This window comes from Coregonus clupeaformis, chromosome 26, assembly GCF_020615455.1.
Source record: "Coregonus clupeaformis isolate EN_2021a chromosome 26, ASM2061545v1, whole genome shotgun sequence".
Taxonomy (NCBI): Eukaryota; Metazoa; Chordata; class Actinopteri; order Salmoniformes; family Salmonidae; genus Coregonus; species Coregonus clupeaformis.
In genome coordinates, this window is record NC_059217.1 from 47,514,481 (window position 1) to 47,536,021 (window position 21,541).

A 21,541-nucleotide genomic window follows, 5' to 3' on the forward strand; every position below is an offset into this window, starting at 1 on the left:
AAGGGGGTGCTTGCAAGTCGAAGAACACCATCCCAACCGTGAAGCACAGGGGTGGCAGCATCATGCTGTGGGGGTGCTTTGCTGCAGGAGGGACTGGTGCACTTCACAAAATAGATGGCATCATGAGGAAGGAAATATATGTGGATATATTGAACCAACATCTAAAGACATCAGTCAGGAAGTTAAAGCTTGGTCGCAAATGGGTCTTCCAAATGGACAATGACCCCAAGCATCCTTCCAAGTTATGGCAAAATGGCTTAAGGACAACAAAGTCAAGGTATTGGAGTGGCCATCACAAAGCCCTGACCTCAATCCTATAGGAAATGTGTGGGCAGAACTGAAAAGGCGTGTGCGAGCAAGGAGGCCTACAAACCTGACTCAGTTACACCAGCTCTGTCAGGAGGAATGGGCCAAAATTCAACCAACTTATTGTGGGAAGCTTGTGGAAGGCTACCCGAAACGTTTGACCCAAGTTAAACAATTTAAAGGCAACGCTACCAAATACTAATTGAGTGTATGTAAACTTCTGACCCACTGGGAATGTGATGAAAGAAATAAAAGCTGAAATAAATCATTCTCTCTAATATTATTCTGACATTTCACATTCTTAAAATAAAATGGTGATCCTAACTGACCTAAGACAGGGAATTTTTACTAGGATTAAATGTCAGGAATTGTAAAAAAAACTTAGTTTAAATGTATTTGGCTAAGGTGTATGTAAACTTCCGACTTCAACTGTATACTGAGATCATGTGACAGATCATGTGACACTTAGATTGCACACAGGTGGACCTTATTTAGCTAATTATGTGACTTCTGAAGGTAATTGGTTGCACCAGATCTTATTTAGGGGCTTTCATAGCAAAAGGGGGTGAATACATATGCACGCACCACCTTTCCGTTATTAATTTTTTAGAATTTTATGAAACATTTTTTATTTATTTTTTTTCACCAATTTAGACTATTTTGTGTATGTCCATTACATGAAATCCAAATAAAAATCCATTAAAATTACAGGTTGTAATGCAACAAAATAGGAAAAACGCCAAGGGGGATGAATACTTTTGCAAGGCACTGTACTTTACAGAATTCAAAATGACAATGCTTCTCTTTCATAATTTGGTCAGATATACTTGGATGTGTGTGTAGTGTCAGCGTTTGTTGCTGGCCTAAATTTGCTAATCTTGCCAATGAAAAAATAATTAAAGTAGTTGGCAATATCAGTGGGTTTTGTGATGAATGAGCCATCTGATTCAATGAATGATGGAGCAGAGTTTTATTGTCATTCTTTGTAATTTATCTTTGATTCATAGTGTAGTTTATTCTTCTTTTTATTCAGTTTAGTCACATGATTTCTCAATTTGCAGTACGTTTGCCAATCGGTTGTACAGCCAGACCTATTTGCCATCTCTTTTGCCTCATCCCTCTCAACCATATCATTTTTAATTTCCTCATCAATCCACTGGGATTTAACCGTTTTTACAGTCATTTTCTTAATGGGTGCATGCTTATTAGTAACTGGAATAAGACATTTCATAAATGTGTCAAGTGCAGCGTCTGGTTGCTCCTCATTACACATCACGGACCAACAAATATTCTTTACATCAACAACATAGGAATCACTACAAAACTTATTGTATGACCTCTTATACACAATATTAGGCCCAGCCTTTGGAGCTTTGGTTTTCCTAGATATGGCTACTATATTGTGATCACTACATCCAATGGATTTGGATACTGCTTTCAAACACATTTCTGCAGCATTAGTAAATATATGATCAATACATGTTGATGATTTCATTCCTGTACTGTTTGTAACTACCCTGGTAGGTTGATTGATAACCTGAACCAGTTTGAAGCGTTCTCTTGAGTGGGCAGCCTGATGAAAGCCAGTCAATATTTAAATCACCCAGCAAGTATACCTCTATTGATATCACATATATTATCAAGCATTTCACACATGTTATCCATATCCTAACTGTTAGCACTTGGTGGTCTATAGCAGCTTCCCACCAGAATGGGCTTTAGGTGAGGCAGATGAACCTGTAGCCATATTACTTCAACAGTATTTAACATGAGATCCTCTCTAAGCTTTACAGGAATGTGGTTCTGAATATAGACCGCAACACCGCCCGTTGGCATTTCTGTATTTTCTGTAAATGTTATAACCTTGTATTGCTACCACTGTATCATCAAAGGTATTATCTAAGTGAGATTATCAGAATCTGTAACTAGCAAATTATTGATTTCATGAACCTGGTTTCTTAAGGGACATATGTTAACGTGGGCTATTTTTAACACTTTTCTGGGATGCTTGATTCTTTTTCTTGCTTTACTGGGAAGTTTAGCAGAGGTAGACATACTTAGGTTATTTTTATTAGTGCAAGGTGGAAGCACAGAATCGTCTAGAATGTCATTGTATGCTGTAGCGTTAAGATTTCCCTTCACTAGAACTAAGGGGCCTAGCCCGAACCATGAAAAACAGCCCCAGACCATTATTCCTCCTCCACCAAACTTTACAGTTGGCACTATGCATTCGGGCATGTAGAGTGCTCCTGGCATCCGCCAAACCCAGATTCGTCCGTCGGACTGCCAGACGGTGAAGCGTGATTAATCACTTCATCATCGGTCCCGTTCTGTGAGCTTGTGTGGCCTACCACTTCGCGGCTGAGCCGTTGTTGCTCCTAGACGTTTCCACTTCACAATAACAGCACTTACAGTTGACCGGGGCAGCTCTAGCAGGGCAGAAATTTTGACAAACTGACTTGTTGGAAAGGTGGCATCCTATGACGGTGCCAAATTGAAAGTCACAGAGCTCTTCAGTACAGGCCATTCTCCTGTCAATGTTTGTCTATGGAGATTGCATGGCGGTGTGCTACATTTTATACACCTGTCAGCAATGGGTGTGGCTGAAATAGCTGTATCCACTAATTTGAAGGGGTGTCCACATACTTTTGTCTATATAGTGTATTATTTCATCATGTAGTCTGAACTTGGCGAAAGAACCTGGATCATTTGAAATTTAAGAACCATTTTGAGGGACATTGCACTATACACCACCTGAAAATGAATTCATTTCAATGCTATTTAATATTCATGTTTGGACATACAAAATTACCATACTTTGTAAAAATCTGACATCAGTCCTTATTTAATAATGCCATTGAAGCAGTCCTGAATTAATTTTTGTAATATTGGTCAAATGAGTAAAAATGATATGCTAATTGTCATTGTAATATGGTATTGCTGGTATGACCTTCTTCTGACCTCTCAACAGCCTGGTAGAGCTCTGTTATTTCCACAATAAACATAATAAGCTATTGGAAGTTCTTATTTGAGTTGTAAGCAATTGGAATTGAAGGTGAAATCAAGAAGGGACAGTTAAAGTGTTAACCCACACATCACTAAATGTGACATAGTAATGAATAAAGATTGTGAGCTAGTGATCATCAACAAGGACCCTGCCTGCCTCTGTCAGACATCAACAAGGACCCTGCCTGCCTCTGTCAGACATCAACAAGGACCCTGCCTGCCTCTGTCAGACATCAACAAGGACCCTGCCTGCCTCTGTCAGACATCAACAAGGACCCTGCCTGCCTCTGTCAGACATCAACAAGGACCCTGCCTGCCTCTGTCAGACATCAACAAGGACCCTGCCTGCCTCTGTCAGACATCAACAAGGAGGAAACACTCATATAAAACAGAGATACACTAGGCCCCCCCCCCTGTAGCTCAGTTGGTAGAGCATGGCGCTTGCAACGCCAGGGTTGTGGGTTCGATTCCCACGGGGGGGGCAGTATGAAAAATGTATGCACTCACTAACTGTAAGTCGCTCTGGATAAGAGCGTCTGATAAATGACTAAAATGTAAAATACACAAGCATAGATGTGCACGTTCACATACAAGTACACACACACACACACACACACACACACACACACACACACACACACACACACACACACACACACACACACACACACACACACACAGACAGACAGGTGCAGGAAAGACACACACACACTCCCAGCACGCCTCACGACACCACAACCACAGAGATACCACACCACAGAGACACCGCTCCACACCCACAGAGACACCGCTCCACACCCACAGAGACGCCAACCCATGCCTCGCATTAGATTGGACAGATTAGATTGAGTTCATTAGTCACAGGGACGTAGATGTAATTGCAGGGTACACTAAAAATCTTACGCTCCAACATCGAGGCCCAAGAACGACTCTGATCTTATCGCCCTCTATCAAAAACCTTCCATCAAAAAGCAAACAACTCTTATGAATAGTTCAGTTTAACCGACACACTCTCTGTCACTATCCCCCGCAGGCAGCTCTATCTCCCCCTCTGTCACTATCCCCCGCAGGCAGCTCTATCTCCCCCTCTGTCACTATCCCCCGCAGGCAGCTCTATCTCCCCCTCTGTCACTATCCCCCGCAGGCAGCTCTATCTCCCCCTCTGTCACTATCCCCGCAGGCAGCTCTATCTCCCCCCTCTGTCACTATCCCCCGCAGGCAGCTCTATCTCCCCCTCTGTCACTATCCCCCGCAGGCAGCTCTATCTCCCCAGTCACTCCTGTACTGTATGTGTCAGTATCTACCACAGCGATTCCCAAACTCGGTCCCGGGGACCCCAAAGGGTACACGTTTTGGTTTTTGTTCTAGCACTACACAGCTGATTCAAATAATCAAAGCTTTATGATGAGTTGGTTGTTTGAATCGGCTATGTAGTGCTAGGGCTAAAACCAAAATGTTGGGGTCCCCAGGACCAACGCTGATCTACCATGTCTATGAGCATGCTGGGGTCCCCAGGACCAACGCTGATCTACCATGTCTATGAGCATGCTGGGGTCCCCAGGACCAACGCTGATCTACCATGTCTATGAGCATGCTGGGGTCCCCAGGACCAACGCTGATCTACCATGTCTATCAGCATGCTGGGGTCCCCAGGACCAACGCTGATCTACCATGTCTATCAGCATGCTGGGGTCCCCAGGACCAACGCTGATCTACCATGTCTATGAGCATGCTGGGGTCCCCAGGACCAACGCTGATCTACCATGTCTCTGAGCAGAACATAACACCACTCTGCTCACCAGACCTGGGTTCAAATACTATTTTAAATCATTTAAAATCATCAAGTACTCTATCTGTGCTTATTAAACTTGCCTGGTACAAAACAGAAATGTCCCAAATGTACGAACCCCACACGCATGACACTCCAGGCAGGCTAAATTAAGCACTACAAAAGATTTCAAGTAGTATTTGAACCCAGGTCTGCTCTACTCTGGTTCACTCCCCCTGATAAGCAGGGCTTCCTGTCAGTCAAATTGACCATTGTTCTGATTTGACTCAATTACTATGCTGGATAGATCCTTTAAATTGACCAAAGGGTTAAGGGGAATTAAAACAGGACAATAATCCAATAAATACTTCATAAGACAATACATATAAAAGGGGCTGTATTTTTAAACCAATCCCTTGCCAGGTATTTTAATGTTGGTATGCAATGACCAGGTGTGCAAAGTGTATATAATGACTCATAACATAGTACTGCTAAGAGGCTACAGGTAGATAACATGTTGAAGAGCGAGTATATGAAAATACTTATATTGTATAACATTCCAGTTCTCACACACACACACACACACACAGTCAGTAGTAAACCCCATCCCTTGTGTCCGTGTCTCCCGTCCATTTCTTACCGTATAGAGCCTTGGCACTCATCTTGCTGTCAGATCTGGCCAGCCCACTGCAGAGAGAGGAAGAGCAGGAGGAAGAGGAGGGGTTACCAGGGTTACGTTGTCTCCCCTTCATCGCTTCTCCTAATCTTTTTTCTCTCAAACTCCTCCAAAATGTCACAATGTACTACAAACACTAATCAGTCTCACTACACACACACACAGGGCAGTGTGATATAGTGAGTAAGAGTTTCCTAGCTAGCAGACTGGACAGGACTGGAAGAGATTAGCCCTGAGATTCTGAACATATGGCCCCAGAGAGAGAGAGAGAGACAGAGAAGCGGCATGGAGAACGGGGGGAGAGAGAGAGGGGGGAGGAGGCGTGGGGCACGGGTAGAGAGAGAGAGAGAGAGAGAGAGGAGGCGTGGGGCACGGGTGAGAGAGAGAGAGAGAGAGAGAGGAGGCGTGGGGCACGGGTAGAGAGAGAGAGAGAGAGGAGGCGTGGGGGCACGGGTAGAGAGAGAGAGAGAGAGAGAGAGAGAGAGGGAGGCGTGGGGCACGGGTAGAGAGAGAGAGAGAGAGAGAGAGAGAGAGAGAGAGAGAGAGAGAGAGAGAGAGAGAGAGAGAGAGAGAGAGAGAGAGAGAGAGAGAGAGAGAGAGAGAGAGAGAGGAGGCGTGGGGCACGGGTAGAGAGAGAGAGAGAGAGAGAGGAGGCGTGGGGCATGGGTAGAGAAAGAGAGAGAGAGAGAGAGAGAGAGAGAGAGAGAGAGAGAGAGAGAGAGAGAGGGAGGGAGGAAAGCTGGAGCCAGGAATCCAGGGAAAGTAAACATGAAACAGAGACAGAAACAGAGGTTCTCTGTCCTCCAGGAGTCCCTGACCCACACCCAGTCTGACATATACTAGGTTAGTGATTTTATCTCACTGTGTTTAACTATGTGTCTAGGAAAGGGGACGGGCATCTGTTAAAAGATGGAAAATTGATGTTTGTGTGTGTGTCACTCACTTGGCCTGCCTCATCGGCGGTCCCAGGATACTCATGGTCTAAGACATCCACCAGAGAAGAAGGGAGGCTGAGAGGAGAGAGAAATGACGTCATGTTTGTTTCTAAACCAACCAGAGAAATTCGATACATTATATATATATATATATATATATATATATATATAGACGACGTCTATGACAAACGACATTGGTTACACAACCTCAATGTCTTCTCGCATAAACATTGGCAGAATCAAATCAAAGTTTATTAGTCGCGTACCCAGATTTGCAGATGTTATCTCAGGTGTAGTGATATACTTGTGTTTTCTAGCTCCAACAATACCTAGCAATACAATAACAATACGCACATAATCCAAAAAGAAAGAAATTAAGAAATATCAGAATGAGCAATGTTCAGAGTTCGGAATATAAATGTACTGTATAGTGCCTTCAGAAAGTATTCACACCCCTTCATTTTTGTTTGTTTGTTGATAAAAAAAAAAAAATGTATTAATAGAAATGTAGAAAGATGAAATGTCTTTGAGTCGATAAGTATTCAACCCCTTTGTTATGGCCTAAATAAGTTCAGGAGTACAAATGTGCACACTGTATGCAATAATGGTGGTTAACATGATTTTTGAATGACTACCTCATCTCTGTACCCGTGTGGGTATATAATTATCTTTAAGGTCCCTCAATCGAGTAGTGAATTTCAAGCACAGATTCAACCACAAAGACCACAGAGGTTTTTCAATGCCTCGCGAAGAAGGGCACTGCTTGGTAAATGTGTACAAATAAAAGTATGGGGTATTGTATGTAGATGGGTGAGATTATATATATTTTTTTAATTCATGATGAATTCAGGCTGTAACACAACAAAATGTGGAATAAGTCAAGGGGTATGGAAGAAAAAAATGTATGCACTCACTAACTGTAAGTCGCTCTGGATAAGAGCGTCTGCTAAATGACTAAAATGTAAAATGTAAATGGGTATGAAAACTTTATAGACAGTATGGACAGTATATGACTAACTACTGTACAGTAGTTATATAGGATGAGCCATGACTAGAATATAGTCTATACATATAAAGTGGGTAAACATTATTAAAGTGACCAGTGTTCAATGACTCTATGTAAACAGGGCAGCAGTCTCTATGGGGCAGGGTAGAGTACCAGGTGGTAGCCGGCTAGTAACAGAAAGTAAAGTTCAGGGCAGGGTACTGGGCGGAGGCCGGCTAGTGGTGACTGTTTAGCAATCTGATGGCCTTGAGATAGAAGCTGTTTATCAGTCTCTCAGTCCCAGCTTTGATGCACCTGTACTGTCTCCGCCTTCTAGATGGTAGCAGGGTGAACAGGCCGTGGCTCGGGTGGCTGAGGTCCTTGATGATCTTCTTGGCCTTCCTGTGACACCGGGTGCTGTAGATGTCCTGGAGGGCAGGCAGTGTGCCCCCTCGGTGATGCGTTGGGCTGACCACACCACCCTCTGGAGAGCACTGCGGTTGTGGGCGGTGCAGTTGCCGTAACAGGCGGTGATACAGCGAAACAGAATGCTCTCGATGGTGCATCTGTTGAAGTTTGTGAGGGTCTTATTGGCCAAGCCGAATTTCTTCTTCGCCACGCTGTCTGTGTGGAGGGAACTTATCCGGTTGTTAGTGATGTGCACGATGAGGAACTTGAAGCTTTTGACCATCTTCTTGGCACCACTCCGCCAGGGCTCTCTAACTCCTCCCTGTAGTCTTAAGTTTCTGCCTATAGGTGGGGAGGAGGAGATATGCAGTGACGATGACCGTAGAAAATTATCTCGGGAGGTAATGCCTTTGAGGGTGAGGGAATTCCAGATTGGGAAAACAAAATTATTTGAGTTCCTGTACATCTTTCATTTTCCCGGAGAGTTCTTTCTTCCTGTCCGTACGATGGAATGAGAACCCCACTGGCTGAATGGATGGGGACAATAGAGTATGTTACAGTCCCTGATGTCTCTCTAGAAGGAGATCCTCGCCCTGAGCTCATCTAGTTTATTGTCCAAGGACTGAACGAGTAATGTACTCGGAAGCGGTGGATGGTATGCACGCCGCCCGTGTCTGATTGGATCCCCACTTCTCCCTCTTCTCTGGCGTCAGCGTTTTGGTGGTGCAGCCCCCCGGGATGAATAGAGCTGCCTCGGGAAGTTTAAACAAAGGATCCAGGTCAGGGAAGTCGAAATCCGGATCATATTTCTGGTGAGTGACCGCCGATCTAATATCCCAAAGTTATTTTTCGTCTGTAGGTAACAAAACAAGAAACATTCTGAGCAAATAATGTAGGAAATAACACACCGAAAAAACTACTGCAAAGTTGGCTAGGAGGTAGAAACAGGGCTACCGTTTCAGTCACAATGTGGAGATAGTCTACTAAACAGCTTGTAGTTGCTGTTGGTGGATGGGTCAGAGTACTGTTGGTGGGTCAGACAGACCCCCCCCCTCCCCGTTAACGAAAATGGTTCGCTCCTACAGACACTGAGTCCCGTGGCTGTGGCTTGCTATATAAAGCAGGCAGACAGGCATCGAGGCATTCAGTTACTGTTCGATTTAATGTTAGAATGGGCAAAACGAGTTAAGTGACTTTGATGCGTGGTGTTGTCATCGGTGCCAGCCGCGTCGGTTCCAGAATCTCAGAAATGCATCCTGGGAATTTCACGCATCACAGTGTCTAGGGGTTTTACAGAGAACGGTGTGACAAATAAGAAAAACATCCAGTCAGCGGCAGTCCTGTGGCGGACAACGGCTTGTTGATGAGAAGCAGTCCTGTGGCGGACAACGGCTTGTTGATGAGAAGTAGTCCTGTGGCGGACAACGGCTTGTTGATGAGAAGCAGTCCTGTGGCGGACAACGGCTTGTTGATGAGAAGCAGTCCTGTGGCGGACAACGGCCTGTTGATGAGAAGCAGTCCTGTGGCGGACAACGGCTTGTTGATGAGAAGCAGTCCTGTGGCGGACAACGGCTTGTTGATGAGAAGCAGTCCTGTGGCGGACAACGGCTTGTTGATGAGAAGCAGTCCTGTGGCGGACAACGGCTTGTTGATGAGAAGCAGTCCTGTGGCGGACAACGGCTTGTTGATGAGAAGCAGTCCTGTGGCGGACAACGGCTTGTTGATGAGAAGCAGTCCTGTGCGGACAACGGCTGCAGTCTGTGGCGACAGGCTTGTTGATGAGAAGCAGTCCTGTGGCGGACAACGGCTTGTTGATGAGAAGCAGTCCTGTGGCGGACAACGGCTTGTTGATGAGAAGCAGTCCTGTGGCGGACAACGGCTTGTTGATGAGAAGCAGTCCTGTGGGGGACAACGGCTTGTTGATGAGAAGCAGTCCTGTGGCGGACAACGGCTTGTTGATGAGAAGCAGTCCTGTGGCGGACAACGGCTTGTTGATGAGAAGCAGTCCTGTGGCGGACAACGGCTTGTTGATGAGAAGCAGTCCTGTGGCGGACAACGGCTTGTTGATGAGAAGTTGAAGGAAAATGGCAAGAATCATGCAAGCTAACCGGTCGGGCCACAAACAGGCAAATAACGGCGCAGTACAGCAGTGGTGTGCAGAACGGCATCTCGGAAACTCACAACTCGTCGGCCCTTGTCGCGAATGCGCTATTGCAGCAGAGGACCACTCCTTTCCACTAAAAACAAGAAGAAGCGGCTCCAGTGGGCACGCCATCACCAGCACTGGACAACTGAGGAGTGGAAAAACATCGCCTGGTCCAACGATTCCCAGTTCCTGTTGCTTCATGCTGATGGCAGAGTCAGGATTTGGCGTAAGCAGCATGAGTTCATGGCCCCATCCTGCCTGCTGTCAACGGTACAGGCTGGTGGCGGTGGTGAATTGGTGTGGGGAATGTTTTCCTGGAACAAGTTAGGTCCCTTGATACCATTTGAGCAACATTTCCATGCCCCAAAGAATTGGTTGGTGTTAGCAGAGACAGGACAGAGATAGTGAGGTAGGGTAGTGTACTAAACAGGTTGGTGTTAGTAGAGACAGGGCAGAGCTAGTGAGGTAGGGTAGTGTACTAAACAGGTTGGTGTTAGTAGAGACAGGGCAGAGCTAGTGAGGTAGGGTAGTGTACTAAACAGGTTGGTGTTAGTAGAGACAGGGCAGAGCTAGTGAGGTAGGGTAGTGTACTAAACAGGTTGGTGCCAGGACAGAGCTAGTGAGGTAGGGTAGTGTACTAAACAGGTTGGTGTTAGTAGAGACAGGGCAGAGATAGTGAGGTAGGGTAGTGTACTAAACAGGTTGGTGTTAGTAGAGACAGGGCAGAGATAGTGAGGTAGGGTAGTGTACTAAACAGGTTGGTGTTAGTAGAGACAGGGCAGAGATAGTGAGGTAGGGTAGTGTACTAAACAGGTTGGTGTTAGTAGGGACAGGGCAGAGCTAGTGAGGTAGGGTAGTGTACTAAACAGGTTGGTGTTAGTAGAGACAGGGCAGAGATAGTGAGGTAGGGTAGTGTACTAAACAGGTTGGTGCCAGGACAGAGCTAGTGAGGTAGGGTAGTGTACTAAACAGGTTGGTGTTAAGAGTCAGACAGACAGGTGTTGGCGCTGTATTGGTAGCAGTGAGGGGGTGTCATGCCAAATAGTGTCCCCCTGCCAAAAAGTCCCCCCCACACACCCTGCGTCACAATGGGATTCCATCAGCTGTTAGCGTCAATTGCCAGGACCATTGCTAGAACATTCCAAATTCTGCAGGGGCTACGTAATGAAATACATTGGAAATACAGTGCTATATCAGCTGTAAAATATTATGGGGAAAAGGTGAACTCCATGAATCAATCTTCTGGTCATCATGAGTGATCAGATTGTACCTGGGTCTACCATTAGAGGAGGCTGGTTTCAGACTAGAGGCCTATTCAGGGAAATGCATAAGGGGAAGGACCTGTATTAGCAGAGCACAGGAAACCCTGTGTTGCAGTGAGGTTATTTTAGCAATAACATATTGAATACCAATGTATGTGTGTAAATGAATTGATTTCTCGCTGAATTATTTGTCTTGTTCCATACCAGGCTGCCATGGTGTGGCCCTCTGTCAAACAACTTCCTCCCAGTCATACCAGTTACCATACCAGGCTTCCATGGTGTGGCCCTCTGTCAAACAACTTCCTCCCAGTCATACCAGTTACCATACCAGGCTGCCATGGTGTGGCCCTCTGTCAAACAACTTCCTCCCGGTCATACCAGTTACCATACCAGGCTGCCATGGTGTGGCCCTCTGTCAAACAACTTCCTCCCAGTCATACCAGTTACCATACCAGGCTGCCATTGTGTGGCCCTCTGTCAAACAGCTTCCTCCCAGTCATACCAGTTACCATACCAGGCTGCCATGGCGTGGCCCTCTGTCAAACAACTTCCTCCCAGTCATACCAGTTACCATACCAGGCTGCCATGGAGTGGCCCTCTGTCAAACAACTTCCTCCCAGTCATACCAGTTACCATACCAGGCTGCCATGGTGTGGCCCTCTGTCAAACAACTTCCTCCCGGTCATACCAGTTACCATACCAGGCTGCCATGGTGTGGCCCTCTGTCAAACAACTTCCTCCCGGTCATACCAGTTACCATACCAGGCTGCCATGGTGTGGCCCTCTGTCAAACAACTTCCTCCAAGTCATACCAGTTATTTGTTAGTGGATGACGTGTCGCGGTCATACCAGTTATTTGTTAGTGGATGACGTGTCGCGGTCATACCAGTTATTTGTTAGTGGAGAATGTGTCGCGGTCATACCAGTTATTTGTTAGTGGACGACGTGTCGCGGTCATACCAGTTATTTGTTAGTGGATGACGTGTCGCGGTCATACCAGTCATTTATTAGTGGACGATGTGTCGCGGTCATACCCTCGCCCCACAGTTTGGGAACCACTGTAGTAACCTGTTATACTGATGCCTTTATAGTTTATATTCTAACTGGTGTCATATAATGTCATTGTATTTCTATGTCTGTTATCCTGATATTAATGGCACTTTCTACTCAGCTCTCTCCTAGAGAAACCTTATGGATCAGTGGTACAGGCAGTAGCCTTCCTAGTGATCAACCCATAGCCCTGTGCATACTCAGCCTGTTATATACTGCTATTCCTCCAAGTCATCTACAAGTCAACCCGTTCACTGTGCCTTGCCATCAATGCGTTCTGACTGACGCACGGAGGCGAACACGCCCAAACCGAACCAGCAACCTATGAATAATACAGTCTTTCAGCCCTTACAGGCGAGGAACCACAGGTATTCTCCTCCAATCTGTTTTTTAAAGGAGGCGAAGAGAGAGGACTTATCCCTGAATCCCAGATCAACCCCTAGCCCTTACATTTGTGTAGACCTGAGAGGGTTGGATAGGTGGAAGCAATATGGGGACAATTCATCCTGGCTTGGATCTACCTGTAACCTGTGCGTTTTCTTTCTGCATCGTTCTATGCCTCTGTCTCTTTCCCTTTTACTCTGCTCCTGTTCTTCAGGATCTAGGCCTATTGCCCCTCAGGAGACTGAAAAGATTTGGCATGGGGTCCTCAGATCCTCAAAATGTTATACAGCTGCACCATCGAGAGCATCCTGACTGGTTGCATCACCGCCTGGTATGGCAACTGCTTGGCCTTCGACCGCAAGGCACTACAGAGGGTAGTGAGTACGGCCCAGAACATCACTGGGGCCAAGCTTCCTGCCATCCAGGACCTCTATACCAGGCGGTGTCAGAGGAAGGCCCTAAAAATTGTCAAAGACTCCAACCACCCTAGTCATAGACTGTTCTCTCTGCTACCTCACGGCAAGCGGTACCGGAGCGACAAGTCTAGGTCCAAAAAGGCTTCTCAACAGCTTCTACCCCCAAGCCATAAGACTCCTGAACAGCTAATCATGGCTACCCGGACTATTTGCATTTGCACCTCTGGCTGCCTGCGGAGGGAAAGTGACTGGCAGAACCACCTGTATTGTATTGTTTGTGTGTTGATGTTATTAGCCTATACTCATGTATTTCAGTATATACAGTGGGGAGAACAAGTATTTGATACACTGCCGATTTTGCAGGTTTTCCTACTTCCAAAGCATGTAGAGGTCTGTCATTTTTATCATAGGTACACTTCAACTGTGAGAGACGGAATCTAAAACAAAAATCCAGAAAATCACATTGTATGATTTTTAAGTAATTAATTTGCATTTTGTATTTGATCACCTACCAACCAGTAAGAATTCCGGCTCTCACAGACCTGTTCGTTTTTCTTTAAGAAGCCCTCCTGTTCTCCACTCATTACCTGTATTAACTGTACCTGTTTGAACTCGTTACCTGTATAAAAGACACCTGTCCACACACTCAATCAAACAGACTCCAACCTCTCCACAATGGCCAAGACCAGAGAGCGGTGTAAGGACATCAGGGATAAAATTGTAGACTTGCACAAGGCTGGGATGGGCTACAGGACAATAGGCAAGCAGCTTGGTGAGAAGGCAACAACTGTTGGTGCAATTATTAGAAAATGGAAGAAGTTCAAGATGACGGTCAATCACCCTCGGTCTGGGACTCCATGCAAGATCTCACCTCGTGGGGCATCAATGATCATGAGGAAGGTGAGGGATCAGCCCAGAACTACACGGCAGGACCTGGTCAATGACCTGAAGAGAGCTGGGACCACAGTCTCAAAGAAAACCATTAATAACACACTACGCCGTCATGGATTAAAATCCTGCAGCGCACGCAAGGTCCCCCTGCTCAAGCCAGCGCATGTCCAGGCCCGTCTGAAGTTTGCCAATGACCATCTGGATGATCCAGAGGAGGATTGGGAGAAGGTCATGTGGTCTGATGAGACAAAAATATAGCTTTTTGGTCTAAACTCCACTCGCCGTGTTTGGAGGAAGAAGAAGGATGAGTACAACCCCAAGAACACCATCCCAACCGTGAAGCATGGAGGTGGAAACAACATTCTTTGGGGATGCTTTTCTGCAAAGGGGACAGGACGACTACACCGTATTGAGGGGAGGATGGATGGGGCCATGTATCGCGAGATCTTGGCCAACAACCTCCTTCCCTCAGTAAGAGCATTGAAGATGGGTCGTGGCTGGGTCTTCCAGCATGACAACGACCCGAAACACACAGCCAGGGCAACTAAGGAGTGGCTCCGTAAGAAGCATCTCAAGGTCCTGGAGTGGCCTAGCCAGTCTCCAGACCTGAACCCAATAGAAAATATTTTGAGGGAGCTGAAAGTCTGTATTGCCCAGCGACAGCCCCGAAACCTGAAGGATCTGGAGAAGTTCTGTATGGATGAGTGGGCCAAAATCCCTGCTGCAGTGTGTGTAAACCTGGTCAAGACCTACAGGAAACGTATGATCTCTGTAATTGCAAACAAAGGTTTCTGTACCAAATATTAAGTTCTGCTTTTCTGATGTATCAAATACTTATGTCATGCAATAAAATGCAAATTAATTACTTAAAAATCATACAATGTGATTTTCTGGATTTTTGTTTTAGATTCCGTCTCTCACAGTTGAAGTGTACCTATGATAAAGATTACAGACCTCTACATGCTTTGTAAGTAGGAAAACCTGCAAAATCGGCAGTGTATCAAATACTTGTTCTCCCCACTGTAACTGCTATATGGGTATATTAAATAGAAATCAACAAGTTCATGACACACCTGTTGCACAAAAAACTACTTTTTCATATTTCAATCTTAAATAGTCAGTTTTTTATTTTTTATTTTATTAATTAATTGTTGTAAATCCTTTTTTGGTAATTCGTGAGTTCAACATTATTCAATTGTCTGTCGTGTCCCGCATATATATTCAACCACAAGTGTACTGCTGTATTACTGAGCTATGGCATGTGGTGAAGGAAGGGAGCTAGGGAAAAATAATCCTAATAGGACTAATAGCATACTTTAGTAAGATAAGATAAGACAAGACAAGCTCAAAATAAAAAACATGCCAGCCAGAGGAGCCAGTGTATGAATTGAACTGACTTGCACATTTAATGAAGTGCTAATAGCTTCATGGGAGCTCACTTTTGCGATCTGAAAGGTGAGTTAACGTGCAGTTTACACGTTTTCTTTGCTATTCCCTTACAAAAAAAATGTGACAGTTTGAAATGACAGTTTTGAAACTGCAGTAAAAGGAAAGGGCTCTTACTTCTTAACTGGCTGAGGTAACGACAGGCTGAGGTAACGACAGGCTGAGGTAACGACAGGCTGAGGTAACGACAGGCTGAGGTAACGACAGGCTGAGGTAACGACAGGCTGAGGTAACAACAGTAAGACTCTTAACTTACTTCTTAACCGTCCTTTACCCGAGTTACCTTCTCCCCTCTCCTCCAAGCAGCTAAGCATCTCCTTCTATTAGCTTGTATTATTAATCACAACTGAGAGCCCAGGGTGGGTCTGATGTCACTAGTTGGTTACTAGCTGCTACTATTACCTGCTTGACTGACTGGTCGAGTACTGGCTCAGTCTACCTGTCTGGTTGACATACTTTGTGGCTATGGGTGTACATATGGTTCAGACAGGTATTACCTAGCAGAAGGGCCCTGGTCAAAAGGTATATAGGGAATAGGGTGCCATTTGGGACTCATCCTATTTATTTTTCTGTGTCAGGCAACTCACAGGCTATGCTGAGGTAACGACAGGCTGAGGTAAACGACAGGTTGAGGTAACGACAGGCTGAGGTAACAAGAGGCTGAGGTAACGACAGGCTGAGGTAAACGACAGGCTGAGGTAACAAGAGGCTGAGGTAACGACAGGCTGAGGTAACAAGAGGCTGAGGTAACGACAGGCCGAGGTAACGACAGGCTGAGGTAACGACAGGCTGAGGTAACGACAGGCTGAGGTAACGACAGGCTGAGGTAACAAGAGGCTGAGGTAACGACAGGCTGAGGTAAACGACAGGCTGAGGTAACAAGAGGCTGAGGTAACGACAGGCTGAGGTAACAAGAGGCTGAGGTAACGACAGGCTGAGGTAACAAGAGGCTGAGGTAACGACAGGCTGAGGTAAACGACAGGCTGAGGTAAACGACAGGCTGAGGTAAACGACAGGCTGACAATAATAGCCACTAAAAGTGCAAGAGAAACAGAGAAACAGAGACATGAATGTATCTCTCTAAGTGCCTGCTTCCGTCTGTATCAAGACAACAAGACACAGACTGTGAGGATATTAATAGCCATTAAAAAGTGCCAGAGGAGCAACAAGGGGCATGAGAGGCTCTGGAGCTTATCTAGATGCAGATCACCAAGACGATTAACGCACTCTACAGATTATAATACCATAGGAGATTACACGAACAATAACGTACATCCCAAATGGCACCCTGTTCCCTATATAGTGCACTACTTTCAAATCAGAGCCCATAGGGGAAATAGGGGTCCATTTGGGACGCAACCAAAGATCTGCTACACTAACCAGGTCCCAAGTCTAATGTCACACAATGTGTTGTATTCCAATGATCAGGATTCAGTTTTAAAATAAACCTGCGTTAAATGTAATAATTGATCTTGGTTTATATAGTGATTTTCAATATGCTCATATCGCTTACATCGTGTGTGGGTGGGGGGGGGGCTTTACTATTTACAGTCCCTGTATGTAGGTTAGAGTGTTCTCTTCTCAATCACATCTCAAATGTTCTTAATCTCCTCTCAATGCATCACCTTCAACATACGTTGGAGTGGACAAAACATTATTTCCATGACATAGACTGACCAGGTGAATCCAGGTGAAAGCTATGATCCCTTGATGATGTCACTTGTTAAATCCACTTCAATCAGTGTAGATGAAAGGGAGGAGATGGGTTAAAGAAGGACTTTTAAGCCTTGAGACAATCGAGACATGGATTGTGTGTGTGTGCCATTCAGAGGGTGAATGGGCAAGACAAAATATTTAAGTGCCTTTGAACGGGGGTATGGTAGTAGGTACCAGGCGCACCGGCTTCAGTGTGTCAAGAACAGCAACGCTGCTGGGTTTTTCAACACTGCTGGGTGCAACTCAATATTATGAAGGTGTTCCTAATGTTTTGTGCACCATTCCCTATATAGCGCACTACCTTTGACCAGAACCCTTTGTACTATAAAGGAAATAGGGTGTGATTTGGGCCGAAGCCCATGAAAAATAAGTAAATGAGGCCTAGGAGACTATAGGAGAGTGACTAGGTAGTGTTTAATTCAACGAGGCTGAATAACACTTCCTCTTTCCTCTCTTATCTCTCCAGCCATCTTCTCTCCCTCTCTCTCTCATTGTTCCGGACAGCCAGGTGCTGGCACCAGACCAGGTTTCAGGGTGGGAGGGAGGGAGGGAGGGAGGGAGGAGGGGAGGAGAGAGACAGGGAGGAGGGGAGGAGAGAGAGAGGGGAGGGAGGGAGGAGGGGAAGAGAGAGACAGGGAGGGAATGCTGAAGCGTGTCTGTCTTCGGTTGCAACACTCACTACAGAGTTCCAAACAGCCTCTGGAAGCAACGTCAGCACAAGAACTGTTCGTCGGGAGCTTCGTGAAATGGGTTTCCATGGCCGAGCAGCCGCACACAAGCCTAAGATCACCATGCGCAAAGCCAAGCGTCGGCTGGAGTGGTGTAAAGCTCGCCGCCATTGGACTCCGGCGCAGTGGAAACGTGTTCTCTGGAGTGATGAATCACGCTTCACCATCTGGCAGTCCGACAGACAAATCTGTGTTATTAGTTTTTTTATGCATGAGTACGATGGCTCACTGTTCGTTGTTGGCATTTCCTGTCTAAGTAATCATTAAAATAATTGGCAACATCAAATGGTTTTGTAATGAATAAACCATCTGATTCGATGAAAGATGGAGTTGAATTTGTCTTTCTGCCCATAATTTCATTTAAAGTACTCCAAAGTTTTTGTACATCATTCTTTATATCATTGATATTGGCTTCATAATACAGTTTCTTCTTCTTTTTATTGAGTTTAGTCACATCATTTCTCAATTTGCAGTAAGTCAGCCAGTCAGATGGCAACAGTTTGGGAAAGGCCCTTTCTTGTTTCAGCATGACAATGCCTCCATGCACAAAGCGAGGTCCATACAGAAATGGTTTGTTGAGATCGGTGTGGAAGAACTTGGCTGGCCTGCACAGAGCCCTGACCTCAACCCTATCGAACACCTTTGGGATGAATTGGTATGCCGACTGCGAGCCAGGCCTAATCGCCCAACATCAGTGCTCAACCTCCCTAGTGCTCTTGTGGCTGAATGGAAGCAAGTCCCCACAGCAATGTTCCAACATTTAGTGGAAAGCCTTCCCAGAAGAGTGGAGGCTGTTATAGCAGCAAAGGGGGGACCAACTCCACATTAATGCCCATGATTTTGGAATGAGATGTTCGACTAGCAGGTGTCCACATACTTTTGGCCATGTAGTGTATGTGCAGGTGAAGTCTGAAGTTTACATACACTTAGGTTGGAGTCATTAAAACTTGTTTTTCAACCACTCCACAAATGTCTTGTTAACAAACTATAGTTTTGGCAAGTCGGTTTGGACATCTACTTTGTGCATGACACAAGTAATTTTTCCAACAATTGTTTACAGACAGATTATTTCACTTATTTTTACATTTTAGTCATTTAGCAGACGCTCTTATCCAGGGCGACTTACAGTTAGTGAGTGCATACATTTTTCATACTTATAATTCACTCTATCACAATTCCAGTGGGTCAGAAGTTTACATACACTAAGTTGACTGTGCCTTTAAACAGCTTGGAAAATTCCAGAAAATGATGTCATGGCTTTAGAAGCTTCTGATAGGCTAATTGACATCAATTGAGTCAATTGGAGGTGTACCTGTGGATGTATTTCAAGGCCTACCTTCAAACTCAGAGCCTCCTTGCTTGACATCATGGGAAAATAAAAACAAATCAGCCAAGACCTCAGAAAAACAATTGTAGACCTCCACAAGTCTGGTTCATCCTTGGGAGCAATTTCCAAACGCCTGAAGGTACCACGTTCATCTGTACAAACAATAGTACGCAAGTATAAACACCATGGGACCACGCAGCCGTCATACCGCTCAGGAAGGAGATGTGTTCTGTCTCCTAGAGATGAACGTACTTTGGTGCAAAAAGTGCAAATCAATCCCAGAACAACAGCAAAGGACCTTGTGAAGATGCTGGAGGAAACCGGTACAAAATTATCTATATCCACAGTAAAACGAGTCCTATATCGACATAACCTGAAAGGCCGCTCTGCAAGGAAGAAGCCACTGCTCCAAAACCGCCATAAAAAAGCCAGACTACGGTTTGCAACTGCACATGGGGACAAAGATCATACATTTTGGAGAAATGTCCTCTGGTCTGATGAAACAAAAATAGAACTGTTTGGCCATAATGACCATCGTTATGTTTGGAGGAAAAAGGGGAAAGCTTGCAAACTGAAGAACACCATCCCAACCGTGAAGCACGGGGGTGGCAGCATCATGCTGTGGGGGTGCTTTGCTGCAGGAGGGACTGGTGCACTTCACAAAATAGATGGCATCATGAGGAAGGAAAATTATGTGGATATATTGAAGCAACATCTCAAGACATCAGTCAGGAAGTTAAAGCTTGGTCGCAAATGGGTCTTCCAAATGGACAACGACCCCAAGCATCCTTCCAAAGTTGTGGCAAAATGGCTTAAGGACAACAAAGTCAATGTATTGGAGTGGCCATCACAAAGCCCTGACCTCAATCCTATAGAACATTTGTGGGCAGAACTGAAAAAGCGTGTGCGAGCAAGGAGGCCTACAAACCTGACTCAGTTACACCAGCTCTGTCAGGAGGAATGGGCCAAAATTCACCCAACTTATTGTGGGAAGCTTGTGGAAGGCTACCCGAAACGTTTGACCCAAGTTAAACAATTTAAAGGCAATGCTACCAAATACTAATTGACTGTATGTAAACTTCTGACCCACTGGGAATGTGATGAAAGGAAATCAAAGCTGAAATAAATAATTCTCTCTACTATTATTCTGACATTTCACATTCTTAAAATAAAGTGTTGATCCTAACTGACCTAAGACAGTGAATTTTTTACTAGGATTAAATGTCAGGAATTGTAAAAAACTGAGTTGAAATGTATTTGGCTAAGTTGTATGTAAACTTCCGACTTCAACTGTACGTGATGGGATGCATAGACATTATGGATAGTATATGGATAGAATATGTAGTATATCTGAAGAATACGTGGATAGAACAGTATATGTACAGCAATAGTTAAATACGACGGCCTTGACTAGAATACAGTGTATATACATATGAGATGAGTAAAGCAGTATGTAAACATTATTAAAGTGGCCAGTGATTCCATGTCAATGTTCATCGGGCAGCAGCCTCTAAGGTGCAGGGTAGAGTAACCGGGTGGTAGCCGGCTAGTGACAGAGAGAGAGAGAGAACCATGAGAAAACACATTTTGATCAGTCATGGAAACAAAAGTGCTGAAAATAAATACCGTATTCCGGCTCTAAAAAGAAGATGGAGAACAAGCTATGAAGGAAAACTCGAGTTTTGGTGCAGGTACAGCAAACTAGCACAAAATAATATTGCGATATTGTCAAAACGATACGATACGAGCGTCAAAAATAATATCCCGATATGTAACTGTATGGATTTTTTTTCCCCCCATCACTAATCTTCACCTCAGATCAGACATAAAACATTATGGTAGTATATAAACTGGCTTCCAATGATATGTCGTAACAACCCAATTTACCCGCTGGGTAGTTTACAAAAAGACATTGAGGAAAGGGGACTGCATAAAATATTGTGGGTGTGGCCAACACTGATTTTACCATGAAGGCCTGATACAAGTCCTGGACCAGTGGGCCCCATTTACAGAACTTCACTTTGGTTAAGTCCCAAATGGCACCCTATTCCCTATATAGTGCACTACTTTTGACCAGGGGCCCATAGCCAA

General features: G+C 45.1%; 1 protein-coding gene and 1 non-coding gene across 4 annotated transcripts in view; one reads left to right on the forward strand and one right to left on the reverse strand.

The window, feature by feature from the left end:
* The window catches only part of LOC121540767 (epidermal growth factor receptor kinase substrate 8-like protein 2), a 114,263-nt gene that overhangs the window by 68,046 nt on the left and 24,676 nt on the right, over positions 1-21,541 (reverse strand). For 2 of the 3 annotated variants that reach the window (XM_041849848.2, XM_041849847.2), the window contains exons 2-3: positions 6,700-6,766; positions 5,721-5,767 (exon numbers count right to left, since the gene is read on the reverse strand). In XM_041849848.2, the coding sequence (XP_041705782.1) occupies positions 5,721-5,767; positions 6,700-6,734 (82 nt within the window). In that variant the 5' untranslated portion in view covers positions 6,735-6,766. Of the gene's footprint in view, positions 1-5,720; positions 6,011-6,699; positions 6,767-21,541 lie in introns of those variants that run through there. The other variant, XM_041849845.2, reaches the window with a different exon arrangement.
* Positions 3,722-3,794, forward strand: trnaa-ugc. The gene has a single exon. It is a non-coding gene; the product is annotated as a tRNA-Ala (tRNA).